Here is a 22,468-nt window from a genome sequence, read left to right on the forward strand (position 1 = left end):
GCACATAGTGGACACCTAGTAAATATTTGTTGGATGAATGAACAAACTTGCATTTTACAGTGAGAAAACGAGACTTAGGAAGTCAATTGGCCTAATTTGCACAGCAGAACTGGGCCTCCAGTGGTGATCTTGGGATGGTGGGAGACTGTCCTTCCCTGACTGGTTGAGATTAGCTATGGGGAATGGAAGGAAATATTTGATTAGTTTTCTTGGGAGAGAATCCCAGTTCAAGTTGGGAGGGAGGCAGTAAGAGACCCAGAGAGCAGGTGGTTAAAAAACAGACAAAGCTCTGAGAGGAAAGAAGAGTTTCCTAACTTTTAACAGTTCCTCCAGTAGAAACTATGAACAGATGGCCACCTATGCCAAGAAAGGAGCCAACCAACTGGTGAGCCCTAGCACTACAGTTCTACATATATCTACCTGTCTGCTAACAGCTCACACAGCCCTGCTTTTTTTTTTTTTTTCTTGTAACTTTGGTCCCAATTTGAGTATATGTGCTGCCGAAGCGAGCACAAGGTCCCAATTTGAGAAAAGCAGAAGTAAGAATCGCATCTCTTTACTTCTTTAGCTAAAGAAAAAAAAAAAAAAAAGGAACTTTCCAACAACAGCAACAACAACAAAAACTTTAAGGGAAATAAAAAAAAAATCTCAAAAACATAAAATTATTATGTTAATAAAGTACTACTTTCTGATTCTACAATAACCAACAAGCAGTGTTCTATCCCACAGCACAGAGGAGTGATCTGAGGGTCTGATGCAAAGGCCCTGATCTTGAAGTAATGATTTCTTGGGCCACAGGTAACCTTTGCAATGCCTTTGTGTAAATTAGAAAAAAGATGCACTTTTTGCCGACAAGGCACAGCGCACCTCCACGGCACACAGCTTAGTTGGGGGAATGCAGGCCGAATTTCAGTCCCTATTTGCCACCTTGGCCAGACACCTTCATGGAGTGAAAAATCTACTCCACTGTAGCTAATGGTTCCTTTCTTGGCATAACTGGCCATCTGTCCAGCGTTTCTGCTGGAGGAGCTATTCAAGTGGGGAAATTCGTCTTTCCTCTCAGATCTTTGTCTGTTTTTTTAACGACCTGTTCTCTGGGTCTCTTACTGCCTCCCTCCCAACTTGAACTGGGATTCTCTCCCAAGAAAACTAATCAAATATTTCCTTCCATTCCCCATAGCTAATCTCAATCAGTCAGGGAAGGACAAAGTCTCCCACCACAACCAAAGGCCCTCCCACTCATGTCTGTTCAATTGCTCACTGATGTCCAGAGCAAGGTAATTGATACCCTTGGCACCAGTGGATAACCTTGCTTTCCCAGATCAGGTCAATGGTTCTACTACCTCTTGAGTTTTCTGCGGTAACTCCTGAAACATGGAGAAGTGTCTTCTACAAGTTCACCTCAGAACAAACAATATAAAAATACCTTGACTATACAATTTTAGGTATACTCTGTAAGCCTGTGTACAATGCGTGTGTTTGTGTGTGCTTTCTTATATATATAGATGAAGAAAAGAGCTAACAACTTAAGTTTGGAGACAGTGTGTATAGTGGAAAGCACCCAGGCCGTCAAGCAAAACAGATCTGCAGTAAATGATAGCCCTGCACTTAAAACCGGTGTGGCTCCGGGGAAGGTTTTTAATCTTCCTATTCCTCAGTTTCCTTGTTTATAAAAAGAGAATAAGGCTTAAATTGTAGGGTTGTGCTTTAGTCTTCTAGGGCTGCCATAACAAAGTACCACAAACTGGGTAGCTTAAACAGCAGAAATTTATTTTCTCACAGTTCTAGAGATTGGAAGTTTGAAATCAAGGTGTTGGCAAGGTTGGTTCATTCTGAGGGCTCTGAAGGAAGGATCTGCTCTGGGGCCTTGTTCCTTAGATTCTAGATGGCTGTCTTCATATTCACATGGTATTCTCCCCATATGTGCATCTCTGTTTCCAAATTTACACCTTTTATAAGAAGACCAGGCATACCGGATTAAGACCCATCCTAAAGACCTCACTTTAACCCAATTACTCCTGTGAAGACCCTATGTCCAAATAAGGTCACACTTTGAGATCCTAGGAGTTAGGATTCCAACATATCTTTTTGGAAGGAACAAATTCAACTCATAACAGGTTGCTAAAGCAATTAAATATCATAACTTATATAAAGTATTTAACAGAAATCTTGGGTTGCGACAAGTACTTAAACAGCAACTATCTATTTACTGTTAATGGTTTTTCCTTCTGTTCTTTGTAATGATCTTATAAATACATAGTTACTATCTGGGATTAATAGACACATAAAGAGAGGGTCTATATGGGGAAAAAGTATAAATATCCCAAAAATGTCAGACATAAGAACAATTATTGAGAATAAAAGGCTTTATATTTTTGTATGTGTTTGGGGTAGAAGTGGGAAAGAGCAGGGATATAGGATAGATGTGAATGAAGGGCATAGAATTTAATTATCCAGGTTGATTGATTTTGAATTGATTAACACAGGGTGCTACTTTGAAAACAGAGTTAAAGAGAGACACAGAATCAAAGTTTACCTTTGAACAAAATAATACATGCCAGAAACAGTCTGAATCATTGTGTTCTTAGAGCAAAGAGAATCATTAGAGAATCAGCCACTTGATACTAATGACAGAAAGACTCAGACTGTAATTATTCTACAAATAGTATTATTTAGAAAACGTTTACTAGAGTAACATTTTCAAGCCTCTATGGAGTTTAAAAGTGATACATTTTCTGTGGCATGTTTGGTTTCAGAGTGTTATTTGAAGAGAAATTCTCTCTGTTAATAAAACTAGAAAGGGGAAAATTGTATTTGCAATTTCATGAAGAGAGACATCTTGTTTGATCTTGAACTTTTCCCTTCAGGATATCCTCCATGGTGTTGGGTAACTAAGACAATGCAGTGGAATGCATGGCTGAGAGGGTGGGTCTTCAAGAAGATGAAGGGTTATTATTTAAGAATCTGGTCTCCATTAAGAATAGAACAAGAGGAAGTATGTTTGATTTGCAGAAGGAAGAATTTAGGTTATATCCAAATACTCTCTGTATTGGCAATCAGTAAAATAGATGCCCAAGAAAGGCTAAGTAATACCATTCCTAAGAAGATTTGTAAAATTATGACAAAAATTGCATTAATAGTTTTCAAAAATCATAGGGCCTTATGAATATTCTATCCAGCATATGAGATTTGCATTACCCTAGGCAATTTTTCAGTATAACTCTTTTCTCGATAATATATATATTTTAATGGATGGTTGAGTTTGATTAAATTGACCAAGTTGAAAGTGAATTTTAGTGTTATAAAAGCATAGTCTTATAATTTTCCCACTCAAAGATTTCTATTTAAGTCAAGCCAAAGAAAATGAAAATGGAGAGAATTTTAAATATTAGAGTTAGGTTCTAAATCCTGATTTTCTTAGGAAGAACCTAGATTTCTTAAGGGATAGGAATCCATCTTTCTTCCTCCCGCCCTCCCTCCCTTCCTTCTTTCCTTCCTTTCCTCCTTCTCTCCCTTTTTTCTTTCTTTCTTTCTTTCTTTCTTTCTTTCTTTCTTTCTTTCTTTCTTCCCCTTCCTCAAAGCTGATTCCAAAGAAGCTTTCTTATAAGGAAGCACTCATACTATCTGTTTTGTTTTGGAGAGTACCAGAAAACTTTTGAACAATGTTTATGAGAGGTATACAACAAGCAGTGCTGCACTCCCCATATTGATTGTGTCTGTTGATGGAGGCCAGAAGATAATTGCACAAATCTTCTTTTCACGAAGAAGATATTTTCATTGTAAGTCTATAAGAGATCAAAGTGGTTACCAAGCAAGTCCATTTTCAGAAGTTACTTCTATACAAAGAAATCTTGACCGGTAACAAGAACAGAAATGTTAGAAGTATAAATACCTGAAAAATAATAACAGAGGAGTTCCATTTCTAGCAATATTGCTGACTAATCTGAAAACTCTCTTATTAAAAATTGTTCAGATATAATGGATACAAATATAATAAATATACTTTGAAGTGCTAATAAGAAAGTAAAGAAAATACTCTGGAAACTGATCTTTTTACTGTTTTGGGTTTATTTTTTTCCCAGTCTAGTTAACAATGGGCTTGTGTTTTAATGGCTTTGAAAGTACAGGAGACACATTTCAGGTCCAGGAGGGGCAAAAACTTGTATCTAAGACCCTCAAATAAAGAACCCTTGACTGACTGTACATCTGTGAAAGAGAACTGAAAATGTTTATCCTCTCCCAAAGGGAGGTTTAAAGGAAATTCTTTTGTTTAACCTGATCTGCTGGGGAAGGGGGAAGGGAAGGGAAGGGAAGGGAACGGAAGGGAAGGAAGGAAGGAAGGAAGGAAGGAAAGAAAGAAAGAAAGAAAGAAAGAAAGAAAGAAAGAACCTGAAAAAACCTGAAAACCTCAGTCTCCCCTAGGTCAGATTTGAGGTTTGAGTTTACACTTTCTGGAAGGCCTAGATTCTCCAACAAAATAGTATAAAAACCATTCTCAGGCTGATAACAATACTGGTGCCCTCAAGAGAAATAATTAAAAGTCTTCTCTAGAAAGACATATTTTCAACCCTGCACAGGATTCCTCTAAATAAAGTATCCCCAAACATGAACTCACAGTCCTAAATTACAAGATACATGAAGAAACAATCCAGAATCATTAGCAGTAACAAAGTTCTTAGACCCTAAGAACTTCAGAAATAGATTATAAAATAAGCATATTTAAAAGTGTTAAAGAGAAGAAACAAGCACTACTAAAATATTTACTAAGATTAATTTTTCAGGCCTTTAAGGGGTTAATTTGTGCACTCTTTCATAGGTTGTTTGACTTACAAAACAACCCAGGACCAGAGTTGTGCTTTTGGGCAAGAGGATACTCTGAGTTATTTTCAGAACTTTCCCTCTTGCATCTGCTGGGCTTCCATGAGGAAACCTAAATGAGATAGGCCCAGCTGCTAGCCTTCAACTGTGGGCCATTGAGCAAAAGGAAGTTTAAATTTGTATTTCAGCTGAAGTCAAGTTTGGAATGTAGACTAATTCCAAAAGAGTGGAAAGAGTGAGAACCAAATAAAAAAGAAGCAAGACAAAGCCAGTGAATTTGGGAGGTGGAGGATGTGTTGTTCCTTTAGGCAAGAGAATACAAATGGAAGCAACCCTTTGTAGGTCACCTTCAAAGGGGACTGAGGTTTGGGGAAATATTAAGCGTTGTTTTGACTAGTAGTGAAGCCAGATCCAGTGAAAGAAGCCTAATTTCAGAGGAAGACTGTGTCTGCTAGGATGTGAATGGGAGAGTTTCTTTTCTTTTCTTTCTTTCTTTCTTTTTTCTTTTAAGGATTTTATTTTTAAGTAAACCGGTATACTCAACATGGGGTCAAACTTAAGAGATCAAGAATTGGGGGCGCCTGGGTGGCTCGGTTGGTTGAGCGTCCTACTTTGGCTCAGGTCATGATCTCACGGTCCGTGAGTTCGAGCCCTGCATCAGGCTCTGTGCTGACCACTCAGAGCCTGGAGCCTGTTTCAGATTCTGTGTCTCCCTCTCTCTCTGCCCCTCCCCTGTTCATGCTCTGTCTCTCTCTGTCTCAAAAATAAATAAACGTTAAAAAAAAAAAAAAAAGAGATCAAGAATTGCATGCTCTGCCAACTGAGCCAGCCAGGCGCCCATAGCAAATTTTAACTCCTAGAACTATACATATTTAACCAGTAGGCTTGGTTTCTCCTGTCTCTGGCTCAGGAACTTCTGTCCTTTGTGATGTTGTTGTTGGAGATAAAACTACCAGAGTCTTCTGTCTTAACTGATCAGCTTCCAAATGAATAGGATGGAAAAGTTCCTCAGAACTAAAATTGGGTCTTAATGTCTTAATACGAAGTTAGTACTGTATCAGGTCTGTAGGTAGCACATCATGATGAAAGGCAGTGTGCTCAAGTCATGTGATGGCTACCTTCGCCCACAATCAATTGTTTGGAACTTTCTGGTACCTGTTTTTAGGATAAGGAATGGAATAGTAAAATTAATTCACACTGCTTTTGCTTAAGAAATTTCCACATTTCCAGACAGGAATCAGCTGTCTTCATGAGCAAAATCCAACTCAAAGGTAAAAGCCAGATTAGCATAACTTCATGGGGACACTCATAATTAGTTGGACATTGTGGTGTTATAAAATGAAACATTCTAGTTAAATAGGGAAAATTTAGAGCTAATCCCCAAGGAATCTGGAAAATCATCAGGCAGTTATTTTTAATTCCTTCCTTCCTCTCTCCCTCCCTCTCTCCTTCCTCCCCTACTCCCTTCTTTTCTTCCTCCCCTCCCTTCCTCCTCCTCCACCTCCCCCTCCTCCCCCTCCTCCTCCTCCTCCTCCTCCTCCTCCTTCCCTCCCCCCTTTTCTCTTCTCCCTCTCTCTCCATCCTGGTTGTTCCTTTTCTCTCAGCATCCGCCTTTGCAGACAAAATTTTCTCCCCGCTCATCTGCATCTGTCACATGGTGGCCTCAGACCCACCCCCAAGATTACTGTGCTATATTCTGTACTTCAGTCTCAGTCTGTGTCAGGCATTACAGTCAGATGCCTCTTCCAGCCTGAGGCAGGCATGGAAGGGGTAGAATAATCATCGTCCTAAAGGTAATCAAGTTTCCTTTTCTCTCCTTGAATAAAGATAAAGTCATCCTTTGCCCCACGGGATAATTTTATATTTAAGGGAAGCCAGTATCCCAGGGCTCTTGGGATGACTTATACAGTTTCATGTAACACTTCCCTGTTTCCTTCAGATTTTGTTGAAGCTGATGATTTTTGTTACAAGTCATAGTGATTTTCTGGGAGTTGAGTGAGTACCTAAGAGTATGGTTAAGAGCAGAGGAGAATGTTCCTTTTACAGATATCAGGAAACATGAAAAAGAAATAGGTCAAATCCTTTACAGACAGAATTCTATTTTTTTTTCTATTTCACTCGGATATGTCCCCAACTTTAGAAACTAACATAAGACTAAACTAACATAAAAAAACAGGTTTTTTAATTTATTTTTTAATTTTTTTAATGTTTATTTATTTTTGAGACAGAGAGAGACACAGCATGAGCAGGGAGGGGCAGAGAAAGAGGGAGACACAGAATGTGAAGCAGGCTCCAGGCTCTGAGCTGTCAGCACAGAGCCCGACGCGGGGCTCGAACCCACGAACTGCGAGATCATGACCTGAGCCGAAGTCGGACACCCAACTGACTGAGCCACCTAGGCACCCCTAAAAAAACAGTTTAGACTTAAGTGGTGCCTTTTATTAGAACATTTATGATACTGTTTGCATGTTCTAAGGAATATTATATCTGAAAAAAAATAAGGAATCACATTAAATACACTTTAGAGGGGCGCCTGGGTGGCTCAGCTGGTTGGGCGGCCGACTTCAGCTCAGGTCATGATCTCGCCGTCCATGAGTTCGAGCCCCGCGTCGGGCTCTGTGCTGACAACTCAGAGCCTGGAGCCTGTTTCGGATTCTGTGTCTCCCTCTCTCTGACCCTCCCCCGTTCATGCTCTGTCTCTCTCTGTCTCAAAAATAAATAAACGTTAAAAAAAAATAAAAAGTAAATAAATACACTTTAGAAATAGTTAATTAAACAAAATAAAGGGATGCCTAGGTGGGTCAGTCGGTTGAGCATCCAACTGTTGATCTCAACTCAGGTGTTGATCTCAGCTCAGGTCTTGATCTCAGGTTTATGAGTTTGAGCCCCATATGGAGCCCCACTTTGAGCCCTACATCAGACTCCATGCTGACAGTGTGGACCCTGCTTAGGATTCTCTCTCTCCCCCTCTCTCTGCCTCTCCCCTACTCACACTCTCTCTCTCTCAAAATAAATACATAAACTTTAAAAAATTAAAAATAAATAAATAATAAAGAATAAACATTTTTTAAAATAAAGCAGATTTCTTTACTGCAGGACTTTTCAATTCCTTTAATATGCAAATGGGCATCGTGACACTTCAAGAGTGGATTACACTTTTCCCAAAATTATTTGACCATCAAAAAAGCATAGTCCTGGAAACAACAGCTTTTAACCTTATTCCTGCCAAAACAAATTTCACTACTGTCTTGACTCAAAGGACTGTCTGATGCTGTGCTTGATTCAAATACCATCCCCCAGCTCCAAACCTTCCCTTCTCTCCTCTGCTTTGTGATACAGGGGCCAAAACTCTGGAAACCATATTTCACGTTGGTCATCTGGCTTCCTTTGGGGTTGCCCTTGTGAGAGACAGGGCAGCAGGTGGAAGGGAGAAGGTTTTTCCTTCTTCCTTTCTGTTTGCTGTTTCTAGGCATTGCCCTATCAGTGGTCTTTCACTTGGCAGCAATAACTAATTGTATCTTCAGCTTCTCTCTACGCTCCCGGAGCCTTACTGCAGTCTGATGTGAGGCGGCAGCGGCCCCAGGAATTGGCCCTCTTGGGAGTCAGAGCTCCAGATCCATGAAGCCTCTCCTCAAAGCACCTGACTACCAAGGGTGTTGGGTCCCATCTCTTGGTGGCCTCCCCCAACTTCCGGTTCTGGCAGTTCCAACCTCTTCCCTAAGAGTAGAAGCTGCCTGCTACCTAGCTCTGTTATCTTGGTCCTCCTTTTTGCGTTTTTTTTTTTAGCCCTCCAACATCTGCAACAAATTTCCCATATCAAATTCTCTCTGTTCAAATACCTAGTGTGGTATCTATTTTCCTAACTAGACCTCAGTGGAAAAAAGAATGCACATGAGAGCTCTTCCACAGGAGTGCCTTTGGAGATGGAGGGAGGCTGGGAGAGTGGGTAGAAGAGAAGGGGAGGAAAAGCCTTGAATTCTTGTCTTGAGTCTAGAGCAGTGTTTTTCAGACTTTGGAAATTCACGTGACCTCAAAGAAGTTTCATTTTGAAGATTTCACAACACCCTTTGTGAAATAATAGGATATATTCCAGGGTGTTATTAAAATAGAAGTATGAAGTCCTTTTTCATCTGTTAAGTTACCCAGTGATTTTAGTACAATGTAATGAAATGTAACCTTTCTGCAGGGCCATATTTACCATAATTATAAACCACAGATTCACCATTCCAAGACAGTGGCAAGAGATAGTGTGATTTAGTAGAGTATTGGAATTGGAATATTGAAAATGCAAGCAGTAGGTTCGGATGGAATCTCTGAGGATATATTTTAAAATATTTGGTTTGGGGACACCTTGGGTGGCTCAGTTGGTTAAGCCTTGGACTCTTGATCTTAACTCAAGTCTTGATGTCAGGGTCGTGAGTTCAAGCCCCACTTTGGGCTCCACACTGAGTGTAAAGACTACTTAAGAACAATTGGTTTTAAAAAATAACTAAATCTCTGGGTCTCAAATATGACTAATCATTAGAGTCATCTGGGAGAGCATTAAAATTACAGATTACTGAATTTGACCCCAGGACCAGGGACTCAGACTTTACTGGGTTGGGCCCCTGGAACTGTTATTTTTGGAAAACTATGTGATCAAGGAATTCTGATAATTGAAAGGATTAGGGTCCATTATTATATAGAATAAAAACTTATCTAATTTTTTTTAGAACTTAGATTCAAAATTCAGTGTTTTAGTGTTTTGTTTTTGTTTTTTTCTCCACTGAAAGTCTGAGCTAAGGGGCACCTGGGTGGCTCAGCCAGTTCATGCCCTGCTCTTGATTTCGGCTCAGGTCATGATCTCATGAGTTTGTGAAATTGAGCCTTGCATCAGACTCCCTGCTGACAGTGTGGAGCCTACTTGGAATTCTCTCTCTCTCTCTCTCTCTCTCTCTCTCTCTCTCCCCCTCCTCCTACTTGTGCTGTCTCTCTCTCTCTCTCAAAATAAATAAACTTTAAAAAAAGTCTGAGCTAAGAGCACAAGTGTTGACAGTCTCTATCCTAGCAGGGGGCAGTGGGGAAACACTGGGTTGGAAGAAACAAAAGGCAATGGAGCTTCCCTCCCAGGCTGATTTTTGAAGGGCTTTTGATCGTCTCCACCCAGTGTCAAAGCCAATCATGGAATCTCAGGACTAAGGCAGTCCTGGCAGGTTTCCACACCACGACACCATTTCTGTCTGCTTGTTGGAGCTCCAGGGGGATGCCTGCTGTCAGGATGCTGAGATTCTAAGTTATAAGTGGCCCTTTTATGATCAGTGCAGAGCTTAGAGCTTTTTCCAGGTTGTTACCTTCGTGGGATTCTAAGATATAGTGACCAGGCGTGGGATTCTAAGATACAGTGACCAGGCATCTGACTTCTTAAATATGGTTTTTTACATTTTTTTAATGTTTACTTATTTTTGAGAGAAAGACAGAGTGTGAGCAGGAGAGGGGCAGAGAGAGAGACAGAGACAGAGACCCAGAATCCGAAGCAGGCTCCAGGCTCCAGAGCTGTCAGCACAGAGCCCGATGTGGGGCTCGAACTCACAAGCCCTGAAATCATGACCTGAGCTGAGGTCAGATCCTTAACCAACTGAGCCACCCAGGTGCACCCCTGGCTTCTTAATATGTCTACAAATACTGCCAGGAGCTTAACAAATAAATGGGAAGGGAAATAAATGATCCTTAACCAACTGAGCCACCCAGGTGCACCCCTGGCTTCCATACATGTCTACAAATACTGCCAGGAGCTTAACAAATAAATGGGAAGGGAAATAAATGAAAGAACACGCCATGGTCAGCAGCAAGAAAATGTCTCATTTAACTTTAGCTAGGGCCAGTTGTCTTGCTTCAAGAACCTCTGTATTTTTTTTAAAACTTTTTGTGGAAAAGGTAATAAAGGGCATCTCTCTGGCAGTACAGGTCCTTACACTCTCCCTGTGTGTCTCCTACTCATACCTGGCAAAATTGAGGAAGGCAAGAACTTCGTGCTCAAAGCCAGGGGAAAGGATACCAAATATGTTAAGATCAAGAAAAATAAAGATAACGTGAAATTTGAAGTTTAGTACAACAGATACCTTTACACGTTGGGCAAAGGGAAAAGGCAGGGAGCCTGAAGCAGTCCCTGTCCCTGTGTTTCACAGTGAAGCAACTGAAATGAACCAGACATGCCGATTTACCTGTTTTAAAGTTTTTAAAATTCGAACAAACAAACAAGCAAATAGATACTTTTTTTTAGGAGGTGGGAAGGATACTTGTTTTCCAGTTGCTCCAATCGGACAATTGCGGTGATGTCCAGTTTGGATAATATCGCTGGGTTACTTGGAATAGTAGGTTCTGGATTTGATCAGGAAATTCACCGGGCTTGTGACCTTTCAATAGTGGAATCTGTTGACACAAAAAATCCTCAGCCCGTTGGGTGATTCAAGTGCACTTTCATAATTTGCTCTCATTTTACCCTCTTTGTTATTTCCACGTTCCGCAAGAATCCATCACTCCCCTCTGAATTATGTGCTGCGCAGAACTGATGCTCATACCACCCACTCAGGGAGGGCAACCTCAGCTCCTTGAACTCACAGAACCTATTGTTCCGTCCGTTTCTTACCCGGCACTGTCACTGCAGCCCTATACTCCAGCTGGGAGGGCATGGAAATGACTCCCCAGAGAGCCATTCATCACAGTAATAAATGGCCTGTGTTTTACTAAGTTCCATCAAAGTTCACTTCCACACCAAAGCAAAACATTTGTTCTCTATGCATTCCTTTTCTGTGTGTGTCAAAATATCCTGTTCACAAATGTGTAAAAGCTATTTGTATATGTGTGATAGTAAACTTGAAGCTGTGCATGCACCTCTGTACATAGACCGCGTGTGGATGTGTTTGTTTTTCAGTAGATGTGAGCATCTGGTGATTTACTAGGCCTTACAAGACACCTTGATGCCTGACCGAACCACCACCTTCACAGGCTTCATGTAGATACTATAACAACTTAGATGCATGGATTTTAATGAATTATTATTCTCCAGTTTTCTGCCTAGCCTCCCAGGTGTGTTGATTTTAATTGCTTTACTCATTTAAACATCTCTAAAGGTTGTCATAGGTTATTCAGCAGTGCAACCCTGTGGCTGGCTTTCTTCTCTCCCTCTTTTACGCAAAAATTAACCAGAATACCCACATACCCAAATTAACCAGAAACATTCATGACTCAGTCATGAGGTTGGGATTCTTCTCTGTGGAGTCCAGGAAGACATAAAAGGCAACCTGTCTTTATGTTAACATCAACTGTGTTCATCATCTTCTTTCTCCTATATGCTCTCTGCTGACTTACTTTAGAAAAGAAGCAAACATTACCCTAGCTCCTCAGAGCATGCAGCCCTGTTATTGAGCAATCTTAGAACAATTTACTCTGTAAGCCACCCAAAACAACACACACACACACACACACACACACACACACACACACACACACTATGTCAATGTCAAAACAACAGTTTGGATATCTTTCCTTGTTTTTAAACCTCATTTGCTCAATAGCATATTTAATAAAATATACACCAACTTATTTTGTCCAGCACTATTTAATGCAATAACTTACAAAAAGGCCTAAACATTTAGCCACAGATGTCATCAAATGAGAGGTTTTGTAATAATACTCTGTAATTTAACATTTAGATTTTAAGATATGCCTTATTAAGAAAAACAAAAGGGCTTATTAACTCATTTGCTTTCCTTATTAACTCTATTTTTTAATTTACTGAGCAAACGTACAATTAGAATGGCAATTTGTTAGGGTCATACATTAGCTGAAAAGAAAAGGAAAAAACAAAAGCTATAGCAGAAGCTAGGAATTACCAAAGGCTTATTTTGTTTGAGTTAGGATATGATATCTTTTAAATAGGCTGATGACAATCTGTCCCTTTACACACTAAAGATAAACAACTTAGACGTAATCCCTGTCTGGCTACCTTAATCTTAATTGCAGGAAAAGACAAAGTGGAACACAGATTAAACAAACAAACAAAAAACAGACTGTGCCAACAAGCCTAAGGAAAGAACAGTTCCAAATTTTTTGCTGAATTTAACTTTGCTTCAGTTAATACATATAGCCTGCTATACCATTCCAAGAAACACTAAAACTTTGTGGGGTTTTGGTATGGATACTATTAGAAGTTCAATTGGTTTGATCAAAATTATGGTTGTGTAGACCCACCCATTCTTAGATCAACAATAGGTAACGGTACAGATTATAAATTGACAATTAAGCTTTTTGTAAGGGAATCTGTGGTTTATAGCCAAATCTCACATTAAGTGTCTGTCATGTGTTACACATGCATTACTTTAAATTCTAAACGTTTTGTTCACTAGTTTTATTGACAAGTAATTGACATACAGGATATCACTGTATAAGTTCAAGGCATACAGCATGATGGTTTGATTTATATATATTGTGAAGTGATGACCACAATAGATCCATCTTTTATCCAGATACAATAAAAAGGAGAAAAGAAAAAAATTTTCTCCTTGTGATGAGAACTCATAGGATTTATTCTTTTAACAACTCCCCTACGTATCACACAACAGTGTTAGCTCTAGTTCTCATGTTATATATTACATCCCTAGTACTTAATTGCTTTATACCTGGAGGTTTGTACCTTTTGACCACCTCTGGTAACCACAAATCTGATCTTTTTCTATGAGTTTGTTGTTTTTGTTTTTTCTTCTTTAGATTCCACATGAAAGTGAGATTATACAGTATTTGTCTCTTTCTGTCTGACTTCACTTAGCATAATGCCCTCAAGGCCCATCCGTGTTGTTGCAAATGGTAGGATTTCCTTCTTTTTTTTTTTATGGCTGAATAATATGCTTCCCGTGTGTGTGTGTGTGTGTGTGTGTGTGTGTGTGTGTGTGTGTAAAAATGTGGGAGTACAGATAGAATTTTGAGTCAGTGATTTCATTTTGTTTGGATATATTTCCAGAAGTAAAGTTGCTAGATCATATGGTATGTCCATTTTTAATATTTTGAGGATCCTCCATACCGTTTTCCACGGTGCCTGTACCAATTTACAATCCCATCAATAGTGCACAAGGGTTCCCTTTTCTCAACATCCTCACCAGGATTTGTTCTCTCTTGTCTATTTGATGATGGCCATTCTACCAAGCATGAGGTGGTATCTCATTGTAGTTTTAATTTGCATTTCCCTAATGACTAGTGATGTTGAGCATCTGCTCATGTACCTGTTGACCTTTCATATATCTTCTTTGGAGAAATGTCTGTTCAGGTCCTTTGCCTATTATTTAATTGGGTTATTTTTGTTTTGTTTTGTTTTGTTTTTTTTGGTTTTGTTTTACTATTGAGTTGTATGACTCTTTATATGTTTTGGATATTAGCCCCTTACCAGATGAAGATATTTTTTTTCCCATTCTGCAGGTTGTATTTTTACTTTGTTAAAGATTTTTTTTTCCTTTGCAGAGCTTTTTAGTTTGACGTAGTCCCAACTTGTTTTTGGTTTTTCTGCTTGTGCTATAGGTATCATATCCAAAAAATCATTACCATCACCTATGTCAAGGAGCTTTATTCCTATTGTTTTCTTGTAGAAGTTTTATGATTTCACATCTCACATTTATGTCTATAGTCCATTTTGAGTTAATATGTTGTGAGTAGTATAAAATATGGATCCAGTTTCATTCTTTTACATGTGAATATCCAATTATCCCGGCACTATTTATTGTAGAGCTTGTGTTTTCTCCATTGAATATTCTTGTCTCCCTTGCCAAATATTTGTTGATCATAAATGATTGAGTGTATTTTTGGGCTCTCAATTCTGTTCAATTGGTCTATTTGTCTGCTTTTATGCCAGTGCTATACTGTTTTGATGACTATAGTGTAGCTTGAAACTAGGAAGTATGGTATCCCTGCTATGTTCTTTTTCAGAATTTCTTTGGCTCTTTGGGGGGTTTGTGGTCCATATAAATTTTAGAAGTTTTTTTTCTATTTCTGTAAAAAATGCCATTGGAATCTTGATAGGGATTACATTGAATCGATGGATGGCTTTTAGTAGTATTGGCATTTTAAAAATATTTATTCTTCCAGTCTATGAACAGGGACACATTACCATTATTTTGTATCTTCTTTTATGCCTTTCATCAATATCTTGTAGTTTTCAGAGTACAACTCTTTGACTTCCTTGATTAAATTTATTCCTAAGTATTTTATTGTTTTTCATACTATTATAAGTGGGATACATGTCTTTATTTCTTTTTCAGAAAATTTATTGTTAGTGTATAGAAATGTTACTGATTTTTGTATGTTAATTTCTTTTTTTAGACATTTGTTTATTTATTTATTTTTATTTTTGAGACAGAGAGAGAGAGAGTGCAAGTGGGAGAGGGGCAGAAAGAGAGGGAGACAGAGGATCTGAAGCAGGCTCCACACTGACAGCAGAGAACCTGATGTGGGGCTCAAATTCACAAATCATGAGATCGTGACCCTGAGCTGAAGTTGGATCTTAACCAACTGAGCTACCCAGGTGCCCCTTTGTATGTTAACTTCATATTCTGCCATTTTATTGAATTTATTGATTAGATCTAATAGGTTTTTTTGTTGAGTCTTTTTAGGATTTTTCTGTATATAAAATTATGTCATCTGCGCAATGAGACAGTTTTATGTCTTCTTTTCCAATTCTGATACATTTTATTTCTTTTTCTTTCTTGATAACCATGGCTAGGACTTCTAGTACTGTATTGAATAGGAGTAGTAAAAGTGGGCACCCTTGGGGCGCCTGGGTGGCTCAGTCGGTTAAGCAGCCGACTTCGGCTCAGGTCATGATCTCGCAGTCCGTGAGTTTGAGCCCCGCGTCGGGCTCTGTGCTGACAGCTCAGAGCCTGGAGCCTGTTTCAGATTCTGTGTCTCCCTCTCTCTGACCCTCCCTTGTTCATGCTCTGTCTCCCCCTGTCTCAAAAATAAATAAAACGTTAAAAAAAAAAGTGCTCACCCTTATCTTGTTCCTGATCTTAGAGGAAAAGCTTTCAACCTTTCACCATTGAGTATGATGTTAGCTGTGGGCTTGTCATATAAGATCTCTATGTTGTTGAGATATGTTTCTTCTATGCTTAGTTTATTAAGAGTTTTTGTCATGAATAGATAGTGAATTTTGTCAAGTGCATCCCAGGAATAAATCCCACTTGATCATGGTGTATGATCCTTTTAATGTACTGCAGAATTCAGTTGGCTAGTATTTTATTGATAATTTTTGCATCTTTTTATATTTATCAAAGATATTGGCCTATAGTTTTCTTTTCTAGTAGTGTCCTTTTCTGGTTTTGGTGTCAGGATAATGCTGACTCATAAAATAAGTTTGGAAGTATTCCCTCTTCTTTGATTTTTTGGAAGAGCTTGAGGAATATTTGTGTTAATTCTTCTTTAAATGTTTGGTAAATTTCACCAGTGAAGCCATCTGATGGGGTTTTTCTCTGATGGGGAAATTTTATTTACTGATTCAATGTCCTTGCTAGTAATTGCTCTATTCAGTTTTTCTATTTCTTCCTGATTCAGTCTTAGTAAGTTGTATGTTTCTAAGAATTTTTCCATTTCTTCTAGGTTGTTTGGTTTTTTGGCTTACAGTTATTCATTAAAACCTATTATGATCCTTTGAATTTCTGTAGTATCAGTTGTAATATCTCCTTTTCATTTATAATTTTGTTGTTTGGGTCCATTGTCCTTTTTCCTTGGTTAGTGTAGCTAAGGGTCTGTCAGTTTTGTTTATCTTTTCAAGGAAACAACTCTTAATTTGGTTAATCTTTTCTATTGTTTTTCCATTTTCTATTTCATTTATTTCTGCTCTAATATTTATTATTTCCTTTCTTCTGCTAACTTGCAGCTCAGTTTATTCTTTTTCTAGTTCCTTAAGGCATAGAGTTAGATCATTTATTTGGAATCTTTCTTACTTCTTAATACAAGTGTTTTATTACTATGAACTTCCTTCTTAGAACTGCTTTTGCTGCATCCTGTAAGTTCTGGTATGTTGTGTTCTCATTTTTCTTTGTCTTAAGAAATTTTCTATTTATCCTTTAATTTCTTTTTGAAGAAATTGGTTGATCCATTGGTTGATCAGGAGAGTATTTAATTTCCATGTATTTGTAAATTTTCCAGTCTCTTATTAAGAGACTGGAAAATATGTATTGTGTTGTTTGGGATAAAATGTTCTGGATATGTCTTTTAGGTTCATTTGGTGTATAGTGTTTTTCAAATATACTGTTTCTGTATTATTTCTCTGTCTGATTTATCTGTTGTTAAGAGTAGGGTATTAAAGTCCACAACTAATCATATTACTGCTTATTTCTCCTTTTAGCTCAGTTATATATTTGTTTTATATATTTTATTATATATATATGTTTTATATATTATAAACATATATATATGTTTTATATATATTCCTTTTATTTTATATATTTAGGTGCTCCAATGCTGGGTGCATAAATATTTTAAATGTTATATCTTCTTGATGTACTGAATATTTTATCATTATATAATGACTTTCCTTGTCTTTTTTTTTTTTTTTACTATTTTTAGTTTATACAATTATTGTTTTTTTTAAATGTTTATTTATTTTGAAAGAGAGAGAGTGAGCACATGATCAGGGGAGGGATAGAGAGGGAGGGGGAGAGAGAATCCCAAGTAGATGCCACACTGTCAGCACAGAACCCAATGTGGGGTTCCATCCCATGAACCATGAGATCATGACCTGAGCTGGAATCAAGAGTCGGATGCTTAACCAACTGAGCCACCCAGGTGCCCCTACCATTTTTAGTTTTAAGTCTTTTTTGTCTGCTATATATATAGCAACCCCTGTTTTCTGTTGTTGTTGTTGTTGTTGTTGTTACCATTTGCTTGAAAATTTTCTTTCATCCCTTCACTCTCAATGTGTGTCTCTAAAATTTTTTTAATGTTTATTCATTGTTGAAAGAGAGAGAGAGAAAGAGCACAAGTCAGTGAGGGTCAGAGAGAGAGGGAAACACAGAATCCAAAGCAGTCTCCAGGCTCCAAGTTGTCAGGAGAGCCCAATGCAGGGCTCGAACCCATAAACTATGAGATCATGACCTGAGCCAAGGTCAGAGGCTCAACCGACTGAGCCACCCAGGCACCCCTAATGTGTGTCTTTAAAGCTAATGTGAGTCTCTTATATGCAGCATATTTTTTGGATCTTATTTTTTTATCCATTCACCAACTCTGTGTATTTTAATTGGAGAATTTAATCCATTTACTTTTAAAGTAATTATTGATAGGTAAGGACTTAAGTTGTCATTTTGTTCACTGTTTTCTGGTTGTTTTGTAGATTCACTGTTCTTTGTTTCTTATTCTGCTGTCTTTTTGTTTTGTTTGGATGTCTTTTGGTATCAGTATACTTTGACTTCTTTATTGTGTTCTTTTGTGCAATTGCTACAGGATTTTCTGTTGTGATTACCATGAGACTTACATAAAATATCTTAAACTTACTTTAAGTTTACATTTGTAACTTCAATAGAACTTGTAAACTTTACACTTTTATTTCCCCTCTCCCTCACATTTTAGGTTATTGCTGTTAAAATTTACATATCTTTATCATATGAAACTAATAACAGATTATTGTAGTTATGGTTATTTGTATTATATTTTTAAACTTTTAAACTATGGTTATAAATAAATTATGTACCACTATTACCATATTGCAGACTCTAACTATGACTATATATTTATCATTACCAGTAAGATTTATACTACCTTTTAATGTTTTTATGATGTTAATTAGCATTCTTTTACTTCTACTTTCCATCCCTTTCTTTTACTCTTTTCCTTCAGGAATTCCCATAAGGCAAATATTGTTTCTTTTCTTGTGTCCTATAATTCTCAGAGGCTTTCTTCACTCTGTTAAAAATTTTTATTTAGTTCTTATGGGTAATTTCGAATGTCCTATCCTCCAGGTTACTGATACTTTCTCAGATTTCTGTTTGTTTGTTTGTTTGTTTGTTTGTATGCTGAATACAGCTGTCAGCCTGTCCTACCAGGGAATGTAACCAGAGCATATGGAAGCTGTATAACCCATTCAATAGCCCCACATACAGTGGCACTTAAACAGAAAGCACAGGCTCTCTGCTCCTCCCCGTTCGAGAGACAGCCGCATCTTCTGGTGCAGTGCCAGCCGCGTCCCCGAGACACGATGGTGAAGGTCGGAGTCAACGGATTTGGCCGTATTGGGCGCCTGGTCACCAGGGCTGCTTTTAACTCTGGCAAAGTGGACATTGTTGCCATCAATGACCCCTTCATTGACCTCAACTACATGGTCTACATGTTCCAGTACGATTCCACCCACGGCAAATTCCACGGCACAGTCAAGGCTGAGAACGGGAAACTTGTCATCAATGGAAAGCCCATCACCATCTTCCAGGAGCGAGATCCCGCCAACATCAAATGGGGTGATGCTGGTGCTGAGTATGTTGTGGAGTCTACTGGGGTCTTCACCACCATGGAGAAGGCTGGGGCTCACTTGAAGGGTGGGGCCAAGAGGGTCATCATCTCTGCCCCTTCTGCTGATGCCCCCATGTTTGTGATGGGTGTGAACCACGAGAAGTATGACAACTCTCTCAAGATTGTCAGCAATGCCTCCTGTACCACCAACTGCCTGGCCCCTCTGGCCAAGGTCATCCATGACCACTTCGGCATCGTGGAGGGACTCATGACCACAGTCCATGCCATCACCGCCACCCAGAAGACCGTGGATGGCCCCTCTGGGAAGATGTGGCGTGATGGCCGAGGGGCTGCCCAGAACATCATCCCTGCTTCTACTGGCGCTGCCAAGGCTGTAGGCAAGGTCATCCCTGAGCTGAATGGGAAGCTCACTGGCATGGCCTTCCGTGTCCCCACCCCCAATGTGTCCGTCGTGGATCTGACCTGCCGCCTGGAGAAAGCTGCCAAATACGATGACATCAAGAAGGTGGTGAAGCAGGCATCAGAGGGCCCCCTCAAGGGCATCCTGGGCTACACTGAGGACCAGGTTGTCTCCTGCGACTTTAACAGTGACACCCACTCTTCCACCTTCGACGCTGGGGCTGGCATTGCGCTCAATGACCACTTTGTCAAGCTCATTTCCTGGTATGACAATGAATTTGGCTATAGCAACCGGGTGGTGGACCTTATGGTCCACATGGCCTCCAAGGAGTAAGAGCCCCCTGGACCACCAGCCCCAGCAAGAGGAAGAAGAGAGAGGCCCTCAGCTGCTGGGGAGTCCTTGCCCCCGTTCATCACCCAACACACTTGAGAATCTCCTGACCTCCAGTTTCCATCCCAGACCCCCTGAAGAAGGGGAGGGGCTTGGGGAGCCCTACCTTATCATGTACCATCAATAAAGTATACTGTATCCAACCAAAAAAAAAAAAAAAAAAAAAAATAAACAGAAAGCACAGCCAGTGGCCTCCCCTGACTGCAGAGCAAAACTGGTGGCCTTACCTAACCAAGGAATTAAGTGCACACTCTGGCCTGATTTGGATCACCAAACTATGAGCTGTACAGGCCCTGGGTGCTGTCCTGCTACCCTGCCAGGGAAGGGAAGCTCATTCATAGTCCCACCTATTACTGAATGTAATACCCAGTCCCATCTAGTAAGCATGACCAGGTAATCCAGGCAATTGTGGAGCCCTTCCTGCAGGCTTATTTGGATAGGGAACCAAGTTTCCTGGTTAGAGTGTGCCCCTGACATGGTTCTGCAGATGAGCAAAATTACTGGTTGGAATTACTACTTGGGAACTGCAGGTATGAACTTGGTCTGCCAGGATCCATGTACTGCTGATTTCAAGCCCCATACCCATCTCTGTCAGAGTTAGATTTTCAGTGGTTGAGCCCTGCAGATACCCCTGCAATTCCTATGGTGTGAGATCAGAGTAAGAACTCCTACAAAGTCACCCACAATACTAGGCATGGCTGGTTATTTCCCCTGGGTTCCCTTTTCCCACTGGGAGAACTAAAGGTTCAAGGGAGATCTCTTCATGTGGTGCTGCACTGGCCTAGGGGAAGGGCAGTTTGGTCAATGTGTAGCCACTTCTCTTATCCATTTAATGCATTGTGCCTTAGTCTCTGTGGCACAGGGAGGTGCTTCAGCCTTACCCCCATATGCTAGGATTCTCTCAGTATTGTCTTGTTCTTGAATAGTTATTAATTCTTCTTGTGAGAAGGAGTGAAGTCAGGAACAACCTGTGTCGCCATCTTTTGACATCACTCCCTAGATTCTAAACTTTGGAGATGATGAAGAAACGTACACATGTGCAGGTGCACACATACACACATATAAATTATGTACTATCCAATGTATATATATATTGGAATCTGAGAAATATGTTGATTAGTCAGTGACTAACAGATTAATCACAAACTTGTTTTTTTTTAAGTTTATTTATTTAAGTAATCTCTACATCCAATATGGGGCTCAAACTCATGACCATAAGATCATGCTACTCCAACTGAGCCAGCCAGGCATCCCAATCATGAGCTTCTTAATAAAACATCTACAAGAGGGGCATCTGGGTGGCTCAGTCGGTTAAGCGTCCAATTCTTGATTTCAGCTCGGGTCATGATCTTGTGATTTCGTGAGTCTGAGCCCCGCGTTGGGCCCCGTGTTGACCGTGCAGAGACTGCTTAGAATTCTCTCTCTCCTTCTCTCTCTGCCCCTCCCTGCTCATGCTGTCTTTGTCTCTCTCAAAAATAAATAAATAAACTTCAAAAAAATAAAAAAATCAAACATCTACAAGAAAAGTTATGAAAATATCATCCAGATGTTTGATGGATTCTAAATGTCTACATACCTTGTTTTTGTCAGAGTTCACATTTTTCAATAAAGCTTTCATTGTTTAATTTAATTTTTCTTGTAAGACTGCATCATTATAATTTTGCTTCTTCTGATTTAAGACTTAAACTTTTTTGAAATGTTATAGTGGATAATAATAATAGATAGTAAGACATAGATTGTTGGTTATTTACTAAACCAGATTCCTCTTCTTCCTGAGCGCACATGGTTTCCAAGGCCCTTGTTGCTCTTAGACGTGGCCCTGAGTCTAGGTCCTGAACCAATGGGACGTGTGCAGAAGTGATGTGGACACTTCAGGGACTCTCCCCCTGAGAGCATCTCATGACCACTTCTTGATGCTTTTTCTTTCCTCTTCAGCCAAATTAAATGCAAATAACTGCAGGGCCCTTGAAAACCATGTACTGAAAATAGCAGAGTCACAAGATAGAAGGAAGTTGGGTACCAAAAATTACTAATTGAAAAAACACTTCCCATTGGTCAAGAATATCCATTTATATGGTCAAAGAATAAAGCTTTTTGTGTGTTAAAAAAATTTTGGATATACATGTTACTATAAAACATGGGAAATTCTCTAGCACATAAAAGTCTTCTATTTGGGGCAAATATATAGGACAGGTCCTCACCTCCTACCACTATAGCTAATGTTAGGACTCTTCTCCCTGACAGGAAGAACATGGTATGTGGCCCTCACCCCAGCAATTAGATGCTCCTGCCAGGGCCTTTGACACAGAATGATATGGTTACTTATCATTTCCTTGTTTTGAACAAGGACATATGACTGTCCCCACCAAACTTATATTT

General features: G+C 39.4%; 1 protein-coding gene and 1 pseudogene across 1 annotated transcript; both read left to right on the plus strand.

The window, feature by feature from the left end:
• Positions 1 to 349: 349 nt before the first annotated feature.
• On the plus strand, positions 350 to 11,716 carry LOC132692954 (large ribosomal subunit protein eL38 pseudogene; annotated as a pseudogene).
• A 7,242-nt stretch (positions 11,717 to 18,958) lies between these two features.
• LOC132661265 (glyceraldehyde-3-phosphate dehydrogenase) lies at positions 18,959 to 20,227 on the plus strand. Its single transcript, XM_078445603.1, has one exon. It carries the CDS (start codon positions 19,031 to 19,033, stop codon positions 20,030 to 20,032), a length of 1,002 nt encoding a protein of 333 aa, XP_078301729.1. The 5' UTR covers positions 18,959 to 19,030; the 3' UTR covers positions 20,033 to 20,227.
• Positions 20,228 to 22,468: the final 2,241 nt, after the last annotated feature.

This window comes from Panthera onca, chromosome B1 (genome assembly GCF_046562875.1).
Source record: "Panthera onca isolate mPanOnc1 chromosome B1, mPanOnc1 haplotype 2, whole genome shotgun sequence".
Taxonomy (NCBI): domain Eukaryota; kingdom Metazoa; phylum Chordata; class Mammalia; order Carnivora; family Felidae; genus Panthera; species Panthera onca.

What these genes read in the sequence shown, in the direction of transcription:
- LOC132661265 (XM_078445603.1), top strand. Translation starts at nt 19,031, where the DNA reads ATGGTGAAGGTCGGAGTCAACGGATTTGGCCGTATTGGGCGCCTGGTC.